This window comes from Homarus americanus, unplaced genomic scaffold, assembly GCF_018991925.1.
Source record: "Homarus americanus isolate GMGI-L3 unplaced genomic scaffold, GMGI_Hamer_2.0 scaffold32583, whole genome shotgun sequence".
NCBI classification, from domain to species: Eukaryota; Metazoa; Arthropoda; class Malacostraca; order Decapoda; family Nephropidae; genus Homarus; species Homarus americanus.
In genome coordinates, this window is record NW_024713129.1 from 21,101,823 (window position 1) to 21,115,110 (window position 13,288).

A 13,288-nucleotide genomic window follows, 5' to 3' on the forward strand; every position below is an offset into this window, starting at 1 on the left:
GGGGGGAAGGTGAGGATGGGGGGGAAGGGAAGTGAGGTGGTGGTGGGGAAGTGAGTGATGGAGAGAGGTGAGGTTTGAAGGAAGTTGTGGGGGAAGTGAGTGGGGAAGGTGGAGTGAGGGGAGTGAGGATGAGGAAGTGAGTGAGTGGGAGGAAGGAGTAATGGAGAAGTGAGTGAATGGAGGAGGGAGTGGATGGAAGTGAGTGGTGGGGAATGGAGGGGAGTGGTGGAATGAGTGATGAGGAAGTGAGGTGGGGAAGGGAGTGGTGGAGGAAGTGAGTGGTGAGGGGAGTGGAGTGAGTAGGGGAAGTGAGGGGGAAACTGAAGGATGGAGGAAGGAGTGGAGTAGAGGAGGGAGTGAGAGAGGAGGGAGGAGTGGTGAGTGGGGGTGGGGAGTGGTGGGGAAGTGAGTGGTGAGTGGGGGTGAGTGGAGGAGTGGGGGAGTGAGTGGTGAGGGAGTGAGTGGTGGAGGAAGTGAGTGGGGGAGAAGTGAGTGAGTGGGGGGAAGGAGTGGGAGGAAGTGGAGAAGTGAGGAGGAGCAAATGAGTGGAGGGAAGTGGATAGGGAAGTGAGTGGAAGGGAGGAGGGGGAAGTGAGTGGTGGGGGAAGTGAGTGGTGGGGTAAGTGGGGGGGGAGTGGTGGGGAAGTGAGGAGGGGGAAGTGAGTGGTTAGAATGGGGTTTGTGTCTCTCAAAATGCCGAGACGATGACCCAGATATCAATAATATAAGCTCAAAACTATCATACTAGGACTGTACTGCATTAAAGACAAAGTATTGGAATGTTCTGATGAAAAGGTGGTCCGGACACCCAGGACCCTCTCCCTGTTATATTATATCTCAGACACTTTGTGAGCTAACACTTGAAAATTGGACGCACTAGTGACAGCTTGGCTTTTGGGTGAGGGAGGGGGACTCATGGTTCACTGTCTTCCTACCCTATTCCGGTGTACGGACCAGAAGACCTCCAGACCAAGTTACCCAGACAACAAGTTACCCAGACCAGAAAAAGTACCAGAAAGTATACGAAACGATAACTTGCACATGTGCAGTTGATGTGCATAGAACCTAATACAACCTGACCTAACAAAACCCATTGCTTGATGGATGTCAACCTCAATGTTATAAGCGGTTTAACGCATAATAGTTTCAACAAAACCAAACCTTATTGGGTTTGTTAGGGTCAGGTTGTATTAGGTTCTATGCGACGCATCAACCAATGCATGTACAGTTACCGTTTCGTACACTTTCGGTCCGGGTAACGTCTGGTCCGCTACACCGGTTCAGGTGTCGTGCGAAGCTTAGGGCGGTTATGCAGGGAACATACCACTACCCTGTACGTACTTGTTAATGTTTCAGTTGTGCAGTTGTGTACATTTGAAGGCTTCATATTCATAAATTATGATGATGCATAATTTTAAGATAATTTCCTTTGTGGAACAAATATTCAGCATTTTAGAATGTGAACCAAGCATATTTAAGGGACGGCAGTCCTTTATGCACGGGCCAACCAGCAGTCAAACCGGACTACAGACTCGCCTTGCACCCCAGATTTTTGGCAAGGTTGACCACTATTGGGTGCAATTGCCAAGGAATGAAACCGTGAAACATGCACCTCAGAGGTGGATATAACAGCAAAATAGTGCCCAAACACATCGGTGGTTAAGATGAATTTAGAGTTCGCCAAAGGTTTTCTTAGATGGCAACAAGGAGCGAATGGTCTGCAGTCGAGTATGTAATATTGAAGATTGTGTTTCCTATTTTCACCACAAATTCAACAAGGATTCCTTACATGGCCAATAGCATTGACTGATTCTGGCGGCAACTACGTCACTGAGCTGAGTCAGACATTTATTCTGGCCGTATTGGTATTTTTTGTCACAATTTTTATCATATGGCGAACACTAACAGTAGCGCCTCGCTGTTCATTTCGTTCTTTGTTTATAATTTGAAGATCGGCTTTCTTGATGAGCGTCCTCGACCAGCAGCTATGGTTAATTAAAGCGTCTCCGTGGATAGGGAGGGTGCGGGTGAACCAGCATATTTTTATTATACTTGTGAGTTAACAACCTTAGCGAACACAAGTAGTGGTAAGTTCAATGAACACCTTCCTGTACTTGATGCGACGCCTGGAAATGGAATGTGGGAAGGGGGGGGTTCAATATGAATACAAAACGCAAACGATTTATATATGCCGGGGGTCCAAAGTGGCAGAGCCCCTATGTTAGGTTAGGTTAGGTAATTTTTAGGTCATTTACGAGGGAAACGTCATCGAAGAAAAGTGTCTTAGAATTGTTTAAACTATTGGTTGCAAATATAAAGATCCTTCGATTCACGTGTTGTCGGAAAGCAAAACTTTACCCAATGTATTACACTTTGATAGCGTCTTTATTTGGTATATATATTCTAATATCAACATGCCAATATTTTCAGTTAAAGTTAACTCATCTGTTCGTTTAGGTTAATAATGTTTGTGTAAGTAACATGGAGCTGTTTCCCTTCAGGTCATCTCTCTACTTAATGCTCTTTACAAGATGTTCGACTCCCGCATTGAGCTCTACGATGTCTACAAGATAGAAACCATTGGTGAGATCTACATGGTGGCCAGTGGTGTGCCGCAGAGAATAGGTAAGTTGACGAGGCGTAGTGCATGCATGCAAAGTTTTATTAATATCATATAAAATAGGATAAAAAGTTAAATAAATAATTAGTTATCTGAAGTCAAAATGGTTGTAGAAAGGGAAGATGAATTAGGCGAGGCATACATCTTTGGTTTGAGAATTTTAACCACTAACGGGGCCCCCCTCTCTGCTGAATAAAATCGTCTGTGTTAGCCAAATAAAATAGTAAAACTGGCGTCCCCGTAGTGAAGGGGGTTAAATGGAAGGGTTTTAAGATACAATACTGAAATTTGGTACAGTACGCATATGCAGAAAGTTCCGAAAAGACCCACAAACTTCTAAATCGGGGGAGTGGACAGAAGTAATATGAAATCCACATACGTCTCTATTGAACATGTAATGCTTTTGCACTTTGCTTTGCACAGGATGTAAGTGGGTGCTAAATAATGTTCGTGTCTGCGCGTGGGTAAATCTGAAAGACCTGAAGCTGATGTTATGATGCATTACTAAGCTTCAACAGCTAAAGTCTTTAAGGGCATTAACAATTTTATTTACTGCACACAAGTCCATCAACAATTAAAAATGATGGGATAAACTTCTGTTACGAAATTTAAATATTTCGCTTTGTTTCTTGTGTCGACTGTAACTAAGTGATATTATATACGGTAAATAGAAGTACAGTATAGGATAACTGATAACAAGAAGTAATCCTAGAAACCATAATAAACTTTAAATATTTTGTGATAAATTATTTCTGCAGATATACCAGAAATAAACGAGTTTCCCTCGGCAACACCCACATTTTTTCTTTACAAGGATTTTTGTATGGTGTTCCAGAGCATTGTGCATAATATGAGTTCCACTGATTACTGAATATTATACTATTATACACTATATTATCAATGTGTAGCTCATCATACAGAGGTTGTATTAGTCCTCAATGTAGAGTGTACTTCTCCGTTAGGCAAGGACCACGCGGCGGAGATCGCCTCTATGGCCCTCGACCTTCTTCACGGCACGGAGAATTTTCTCATCCCTCACATGCCCGGGGAAAGGATCCAGATAAGGATGGGGGTACATTCTGGACCAGTGGTGGCTGGTGTGGTGGGCACTAAAATGCCGCGCTACTGCCTTTTCGGGGACTCCGTCAACACCGCCTCCAGGATGGAATCTACTGGACTGCGTAAGACACATTCGGGATTCTTATTCATTTTTTTTTTTATTATTATTATTATTTGACGAGTGATTTGGAATTCTTAGTTGAAACTATTTCACATGTTAAAATTCTGAACGTAATGGTTGATCATTCTTTTAGTTAGTAATAATTTGGACTTCATAAGAAAACTATACAAATAATATATTTTGCTATTGTAATTTAATATGAACACAGAAAAAATATTTTTTGCGACAAAAAAGCGGTAATTAGAGCAAAATAACAGGAATATATTATCAGGTGAGGTATTAGTTGTTAGAGCGTTGTGTGAGCCCCCGTAGTGATGATGATGAATGGTGTATGCAGTCTTAGCGGCAATATTTATATTTTCACTTCATCTTTATCTGTTGTTGTGATAGCATACTGCAACTACATTTAAGCTGTCAGTAATACCTCATTCGTAAGAAATTAAAAACAAGCGTGTCATTTATTGATTCATATGTGCCAAGAGTGTAGAGACAATGAGAATCGTTGTTAGACAGGATGTGACTAGGCCTTAGCTGGCTGAAATCATGTTCTACGGTATAGTGTGATGATAAATGAAAGAAGTTCAGTATTGTCGTGAGAATATGATACTTGTATTAATTTTGAGATCATCAAAGGTTGATATATATATAACATAAAATATAAAATAATATGAAAGATTATAAGGTTTATAGAACGAAGTAAATGGATCAATGCGATGGGACAAAAACTCACCTGAGCTAAAACTCACCGGACAGGTTGTGTTATAACATAATTAACTTCAGATTAGGTTAATTGGGTATTGTTAGGTTAAGTTAGTAGTGTCCGGTGAGTTTTCGTCCTACCCCCAGGATTATCAGATAAATTAAAGACATACCTGTAAATATATAACACAGATGAAGCGTACCATGTATTATCACAGACTATATAGTACAATATACTGTAGTCACTATACCATAATAAACACATAGTAAGCCTGCCCTGGTCTTCACTGAGAAGAATGGAAAATCGTTATCTATACAGTATTACAAATTGGTTTATGGGATTAGAGAACCAAAAATATATTTATTGATAAATAAATTGTTATATAGACGTACTGTAAGTCGATTAATAAAGGCAGAAAACAAGAATAGAATACAAATATATAAAAAAATACAAGGCAAGTTGCAATAACATTCAGCTGGTCCTGGAACCCTGCTGCAGATATACAGTATATAGTACAACTGTTACATTTTGTGCTGTAGTGAGTTGTTATTAATACCGTGACCACTGTTTCGTGCCACAGCCTTCAAGGTGCACATCTCCTCCGACACCAAGAACGCGCTGGACCGAGTGGGAGGATTTATCGTCAAACTACGTGGCGAGATGGAGATCAAGGTGAATCTTTTGACTTTTATGTAGTTGAATATTTTCTTTAAATATCCTTGGTATATTGTACAGGTATAATTTTAGACTATTTAATCTAGACTTGATGTCACGGGCGCTAATCTGCAGGGACAATTTGGGTAGGGTTTTGGACCCAAATTCTGGAACAGGGTGGCAATATCGACAATATATACCTAGATTATGCCAAAGCTTTCGACAGCGTACCCCATGAAAGGCTGAAAATTAAATTGGAAGGGTACGGGAGTCGGGGAAGTGTCCTAGCACGGATCGGAGACTTTCTGCATGATTGTAAGCACTGTGTGGTGATTAATGGTACGAAATCGTCATGTGTACACGTGACAAGCGGGGTACCACAAGGCAGTGTATTAGGCCCGATTTTTTTTTTCATAAATGACATGCCAGAAGCTATACACTCCTCCATACAAATGTTTACCGACGATGCCAAGTTATTTAGGGAAATTAAGAACCAAACAGACTATGAAGATCTGCAGAAAGATCTCTGAGCTTCAAGAATGGTCGAAGAAATGGCTGCTAAGATTCATGTCACGAAGTGTAAGAGGATGCACCTAGGACGTACCAATGGTAAAGAGGTGTATCATACAGTATGTCCCAACGGAACGAAGAAACTGCATTAATAGAAACTGAATGTGAAAAGGACCTGGGTGTGTATGTTGACAATGAACTGAAGTTCTCGGGCAATTGTGAGAAGGTGAATCAAGAAAATAAATTATTAGGTCTTATAAGAAGGTCGTAACGATCTCCAAGAGTGAGGTGCTTCCCCGCTTGGAGTACTGTCACCCCGCCTGGTCCCCGAGATATGCTAGGGACTGTCAGTTGATTAAAAATGTCCAAAGGAGGGCCACCAGACTGGTGCCTGCACTTAGGCACCTCAGCTATCCAGACAGATTAGAGCGCCTGCAACTGCTTAGCTTATACTACAGACGGGCAAGGGTCTAATAGAGGTGTATAAACATCTCAAATGACACTTCTCAGTCGAGCGTCCATACCTGGAGCTGGCACAAGGGGTCACCGCTCAAGGTTAAAGAAGCCGCAAGTCCAGAAAAATGAGGGCGAACTTTTTCGGAATGAGAGTTGTGAGCTCTTGAAACAACCTGCCAGAGTGTGTTGTGACGGCGCCTAGTATGAACTGCTTCAATACCAGATTTGACCAGCACTGGAGCAGGTTCAGATACATTCAGGAGCCAGTACATGCCCAGCACTTGCCAACAGTGAGTAACAGAGACGTGACCAACTGCCCAAGCGGCTACCGGTAATTTATTCATTAACATGACGCAGTAAAACTCGTCCAGCGTTAAGTTAATTTTCTTCATGGATCTACAGTAATGTGTCACTCAATGGTAGTTCTAAAATCAGATATGAGGCCACCGCAGTAGTAAGGGCACAAGTGACATTTTTTTTTTAAATAGAGAAAAGGGCGACTTTCGTGAATCACCCACCTTTACATGGGGGGCCTACCTGCCTTGCTGGTTGTAATTTTTTGGTCATTACGAAGCCTTTTTTGAAACATTACTCTTCCACATGTGAGGCCTGTACGGATGTTTACGGCCCCGTGACAGCCCAGCCTTGGGTTCAATTCGCCTCACTTTCACTCACAACAGGTGTTGGTTCATCCACATACGACACACTTTGTGACAGAGGAAACCTTGTTGAAACTTGTTGTGATGGTAACTCACTTTCGGGCGTGGTGGCGCTAGCGCCTTTACTAAATCCCGGGACTGGAAGCCCAACTAAAGCTTGCACATGTAAAGGTTTAATGGTGTCACCACTGCCATATGTTTTTTATTAATAAATAGACACATGTAGTATAGTTGGCCGCTTCCAGGCTGAACCCTTCTAACAATTCTTAATTTTCACATGACGTCACATACTCCCATAATGTAATGCGTCTATACCTACAAGATGGTGGACTGCGCAAGGGATTATGGGAGTTGTGACGTCAATGCAAACTAAAAATTGCTGAACCTGACCTTCAAGCTGTCCCTTCAGAACGGTTCATTTTTGTTCAGCAGATAAATCTTTCATATCGTGTACCACGGTTTTAAATAAGTCCCAAAGGATGTCCACTTTGTAGGGCAGCCCGAAAGAGATGATAACATGTAATTGTGGCGTCATCCGCAAACATTTGTATGGAGAAATGTACAGCGTCAAAATATCATTTATGAAGCAAACAAACAACAGCAGTCTCAATACACTGCCCTGTGGTACCCCGCTTGTGACGGGTACACATGATGATTTCGTGCCATTAATCACCACACACTGCTTGCGGTCCTGTAGAAAGTCTTCGATCCACGCTAGGACATTTCCCCGAATTCCGTGCCCATCCAGGTTAATTTTTAGCCTTTCATGGGCTACACTGCCAAAAGCCTTGGCAAAATCTAGGTATATATTGTCGATATTGCCACCCTGTTCCAGAATATGGGTCCAAATATCCAGTACAGTGAGTAATTGTGTTGAGCAGGAGCGCCTCGGCATAAAACCGTGTTGGCAATCCTTTTACAAGGTTGTTTCGTAGTAGATGTTCCATCCTGGCATCTCTTATAATGCTCTCAAGCACTTTACATGCTATGCTGGTCAGGCTCACCGGTCTATAGTTGTTCGTGGAGTGAGGATCGCCCTTCTTGAAGATAGGACTCACATAAGCCACTTTCCAATCACTGGGGACCATTTGTTCATCCAGGCATTTACAGAACAGGATCTTCAGGGGCTCGGCAAGCTCGTTGCACAGCTCTCTTAGCACTTTAGGATGCACCATGTCAGGGCCGGGACTCTTATGGACCTTTAGCCTGAACAGTTTATTTCTAATACCCTCTTCTGTGAACACAATGTGGGTCAGTGTTGTGTCGAACCGTCTGTCCTCAAACGCAGGAAGGTTAGTTGCATCCTCTCTTGTGAACACTGAAGAAGAGAAGCTGTTCAATGCCTCAGATTTATCCTGGTCAGAATTTGCGTAACAACCATCTTCAAGCCTCAGGTCTGATACTCCTACTCGCGTTTTCAATTTTGACTTTGCGTAGCGGAAACGCGCCTTTGGGTTTGACTTGACCTCGCTTGCAACCAGCCTCTGGAACTCCTTTTCAGCCCTTCTACACTCTATCTTTGCTTGGTTTCTGGCTCTTGCATACATCCTCCTGTCTTGCTCATCGTTTGACCCAACCCACGTCTTGAATTTCTGGGTTTTCTTCTTAATTTTGTCGACCGCCGCATGGTTCATGTGTAGAGATCCCCTCGTATTCTTAGAAGCACTGGGTTTGGTCTTGGGTATATATTTATCGATCAAATGGGTCATTTTACTAGTTATGATATTCAGCGTAGTGTCTGCGTTCTTGTACCTTAATAAGTCAGGCCAGTTAATACCCCTCATCTCTTCCCTCATCCCATTGTAATTTCCCTTGTAATATTTGCACCTTGGCCTGGCCTTATCTTGAACTAGGTAACAGTTAAAGCTGAATGACAACACTGTATGGTGACTGGTGCCAACTGGGGCAAGGTGTTCCAGTTTGGCCACCATACCCTCCTCGTTTGTTATGATGAGGTCAAGTGGCTTGGGTGTTTGCTCCCCTCTGTAATGTGTCGGGTCTCTCACATGTTGGAACAGAAAATTATCTCTGAGTTTCTACAAAAAGAGTAGCAGGGTTATTCAAGTCATTCGGGGTGGACTCGTTTCTCCAGTCGATGTCGCCATAGTTAAAGTCCCCCATGATAAGGAGGTGGCTAGGGTTGAGCATCGCCGCATTGTTTATTAAGGTTCTTAAGTTCCTTTGATTTAGTGGGCCACAGTTTGGGGATCTGTAGATACACCCGACGATAAGTAAGTCCCCTCCCTTTAATTTAATTTTACACCACTTGGACTCTTCAAAAACATCCTCTCCCTGTACCCTCGCCTGGCTGGCTCTAAGGTCTTGCCTAGCGTAGATAACCACACCCCTCTTGCAAGTTTCTTGAGATAGGTTCGTAAATGAGTCATATCCAGCAATACTGAACTCACATTCCTCTGGGTCGATTCTCCTGTTCTTGTACAACAGTTCTACAACTCCTACAATATCTGGTTGGTGTACTCTTAGTAGTGTTTCAAACTCCTCTCTCTTATCAAGGAACGTGTCAGTATTAGTGTACATGACATTCAAGCCAGAATTTGTTCTCGGTAACGTCTCTGCTCTTAGTAATAAATCCGCTCCCCCCACATTCTCAGAAGCTGCAGCATTTGCTAAGTACACTGTATTTTGCAGGGTGTGGTTAGAAATGTCATTGTTTGCAAGGGAAAAGCCATAGAAGAAAAGTGTCGTAGAAATTGTCTGAACTATTGATTACAAATATAAAATTCTCGAGATTCGTTTGGTGGCACCAAATGCAATAATATCAATGAAATTGAAATGTTTCATTGGCAATAAAAAAAAAAAATATTAAAAAAAAGGGTAGTATACTACTCCCACCCTCACCTTTGCCCTCCCTTTTGGGGCTTAAAAAAGTTATAAATGTTATAAAAATGCAAGCATTATCTTTTCAGTAATGAAATGGATCATTTTGACATGAACATTGTACTACATTAAAGGACAGATAATGTAATCTTACACAAAGTTAATGTCATACCCTTGGAGCAAAATTTTTAAACATTACAAGAATTATTTTAATCTTCCCATTATCAACATCCAACAAACTTGTTTTCCAAAGTAGCCATCTCACTTATAATATCAATAAATCGACATCAATTCCCGTGGTCCATAGGTCACTGGTTCGAATCCGGTTCGAATGATCATTTTGTGGAATCAAGTCTCAAGAGACTAAAAACTTGCTCTCAAAAATTATTAACACAGTTCTTTGTCGTATTATATTCCACCGCGGTAATATAACAAGAGTTAGTACTGTACGTGCTTTAAGACTGAAAATGCGAACCTTCCCTTCCGTAGCTTCGATTTCCTTTACCAATCTTTCCATGTCCGCAGCCAATGTGCGGGGATAAGTAAACTGATTTATATCATTACCCCCTAGTAGCAGATAAGTAATGTCAGCCTTATAATTCAATACAGCCTGGTACTGCTCGGTTGTTCAGATGATAAAAATTCTACCCCCCCCCCCTAACACGCAAATTATGGACGCATATTAACGGGACTATTTTGAAGAACCACGGGACGTGGATCCGGGCAAAGACTATAAACAATGTATGATCCTTGGATCCGAAACGTAGCTTTGTCCAAAAATAATCACCTTAGCCTGTTGCTCGTGAGAAATGTCTGCTATGGAATTCTTAAAGCTTTTCCGGCCTTCACGGGTTCATCACTTTGTTTGGAGCCGATGTTTTTTTTTATATCTAACCGACATTAACTACCAAACAAAACAAAACAGAAAGGCGACCTTTCCCGTTTCCTAAACAGAAAATAAAGGCAAACAGATACAATGAACACGTACCGAATATGAAGCAAATATAATAACACGGAAACAGGAAGAATGTAAAGGACAACGAGGGTGACTTTACGATGGGAGTCAGCAGTTTGACGATCAAAATATTCAAAAACTCACCAAATATTATTTAATTGCACTATGACAGCCTACGGAATTTGCAAATATACAAGGAGGACCATACTACTAATATCCAGTTCGACGAACCATTTTGTGGAATCTAATTTCTATAAATACATGAAACAAATTACACAAACACGTACCTGGTCACTGATGTTATCCAAACCCCTAAGTTTTCAAGGCTATTATCCTCAACAGTTGAAATAACGGACTGACGAGGAACATATGGATCACGATATAAATAATCTGCACTATTTTACTCCCAGATGAATTTTTTCAGAGTAATTATTGTAGTTAATGAAGGTGGCGGCAGTAGGGAGTGTCAAGTGGTGGTCACGAGATTGAGCGGACTGTTTGGTGTCTGAGCAAATTGACTCGTGAACCGGTGTTGCCAGACAAAAAATTAAGAAAATCTGAAAAACTTAATACAAAAATATCTGTAGAAATCCGTAGTCACTACAAATTATCTGTAGAAAAAATATGTAAATTTCGATGTTATTTTAAATGTAAGAAGTGTGGTCTTTTTTATCAATTTAAGCAAAGCTGAACAAAAACGAAGTAATTTAAGCGTAAGTAAAATAAAATTAAGGATATTTCGTTTTACTTTCTTCTTGTGCAGTAGGAGATAACAAAAAAAATCACTTACACATAGTATACAAACAAAACAAATAATTGTGAAATAAGAATTTTCTTGTTTATATAATGCTAATATTTATTAATTAAATTTGTATTGCAGAGACCTACTCAAACTCGTAGATCTAATATCGTATTAACAACAAAGACTATTTATTTATACTGTAGATACCATAAAACTTTATCTTGCGCTTGTGAGACCTAACTTGGATTGCGCAGTTCAGTTCTGATCACCGTACTACAGTCTACAGAATGAATAGAGAATTCCTAGAAAGAATTCAGAGGAGAATGACAAGACTAATCCCGGGCATTAGGAACATTGAGTACAGAGACAGGTTAAAGCATCGTAATTCGCACTCCGTCGAGAGATGTAAAGTGAGGGGCGATATGATCGAGGTGTATAAATGGAAGTCAAGGCTAAACAAAGGTGATATAACAAAGGTACTCAAACTATCCAACCAGGAGCGAACTCACAGCAATGGTTTTAAATTAGACAAATTTAGATTTAGGCGCGAGATAGGTAAACATTGGTTTGGAAATAGAGTAGTGGATGAATGGAACAAGTTACCAAACATCATCATTAACTCGATTACGCTGGATAGCTTCAAACTTAGGTTGGAGGGATATATGAGAGATAGGGGTTGGGTGTAGACAGGACTGCCCAGTGTGGGCCAATAGGCCCGCTGCAGTTTCCTCCATTCTTATGTTATTAGTAGCAGAAGCAGTACAGTGGTAGTAGCAGTAGTGCGTCATTAAATATGAATCACTGTTAAGTTAACACTTATGTGAAGTGACTATCACTGTCCTCTTCAGGGGAAAGGCTTCATGGAGACATACTGGTTAATTGGGAAACACGGTATTGTGGGCGACCGTCAGCCACTGCAGGAGAAGCAGGAAGAGATGGATGTTATGGCCGTCAACCCCCACAGCGAGAAGGTGAGTAGTACACGACCTTACACCCATTACTGATGAGTGTAAACTTTGTCTAGCTAACATATCTGACATAGACCAACCAAATGATGTTGTCCCTTTCTCTCTCTCTCGCTCTAATCTAATTTACAGCATAAATATATATATATATATATATATATATATATATATATATATATATATATATATATATATATATATATATATATATATATATATATATACTATACCGTACATGTCACCGATAATTGTGTGGCTTATCCTTAAATGGAAATAATTGCAAATTAAAGTTTATGAAACTTAAAAGTTTTAATTATTTTCACATTAACAGGTACGACAAGCCCAGGAAACAGACGTCACTCTCAGCGGATGCTCAGAATTTTTCGCAAAGTTCAGGTCTATCTGCTAGACGGCGGCGACGCAAGGCGGTCTCTCACCACCATCACCGTGATAACATTGGAACCTCTGGTAAACAACAAGTAAACAATGTTACACGACATCGCCTTTCTCTGTATTGAACAAAAACTGTATATTATGATAACAAGAGTAAAGATTCACTGATATTGATATTCAGTAATTTAAAAAGTCCAACGATTATCCTAACTCTCCCTAAAAAATTATGTCCTTCCTTATACTATATTTCATTAGCTCTACTGTACAGTAAAAAGTTGGTCATTCTGTGACATCGCTACTGTCTTCCTTCACTTCACCACTGTCATCCTTCACTACACCACTGCCATCCTTCACTACACCACTGCCATCCTTCACTACACCACTGTCTTCCTTCACTTCACCACTGTCATCCTTCACTACACCACTGTCATCCTTCACTACACCACTGTCTTCCTTCACTTCACCACTGTCATCCTTCACTACACCACTGCCATCCTTCACTACACCACTGTCATCCTTCACTACACCACTGTCATCCTTCACTACACCACTGTCATCCTTCACTACACCACTGTCTTCCTTCACTACACCACTGTCATCCTTCACTACACCACTG

General features: G+C 41.1%; 1 protein-coding gene across 1 annotated transcript in view; it reads left to right on the forward strand.

Annotated features, from left to right (window-relative positions):
• The window catches only part of LOC121869194, a 28,411-nt gene extending 15,565 nt beyond the window's left edge, over positions 1-12,846 (forward strand). Inside the window, exons 8-12 of the mRNA XM_042370431.1 lie at positions 2,502-2,625; positions 3,583-3,801; positions 5,081-5,172; positions 12,163-12,285; positions 12,611-12,846. Of these exons, the coding sequence (XP_042226365.1) occupies positions 2,502-2,625; positions 3,583-3,801; positions 5,081-5,172; positions 12,163-12,285; positions 12,611-12,688 (636 nt within the window). The 3' untranslated portion in view covers positions 12,689-12,846. The remainder of the gene's footprint in view (positions 1-2,501; positions 2,626-3,582; positions 3,802-5,080; positions 5,173-12,162; positions 12,286-12,610) is intronic.
• The last annotated feature ends 442 nt before the right edge of the window (positions 12,847-13,288 follow it).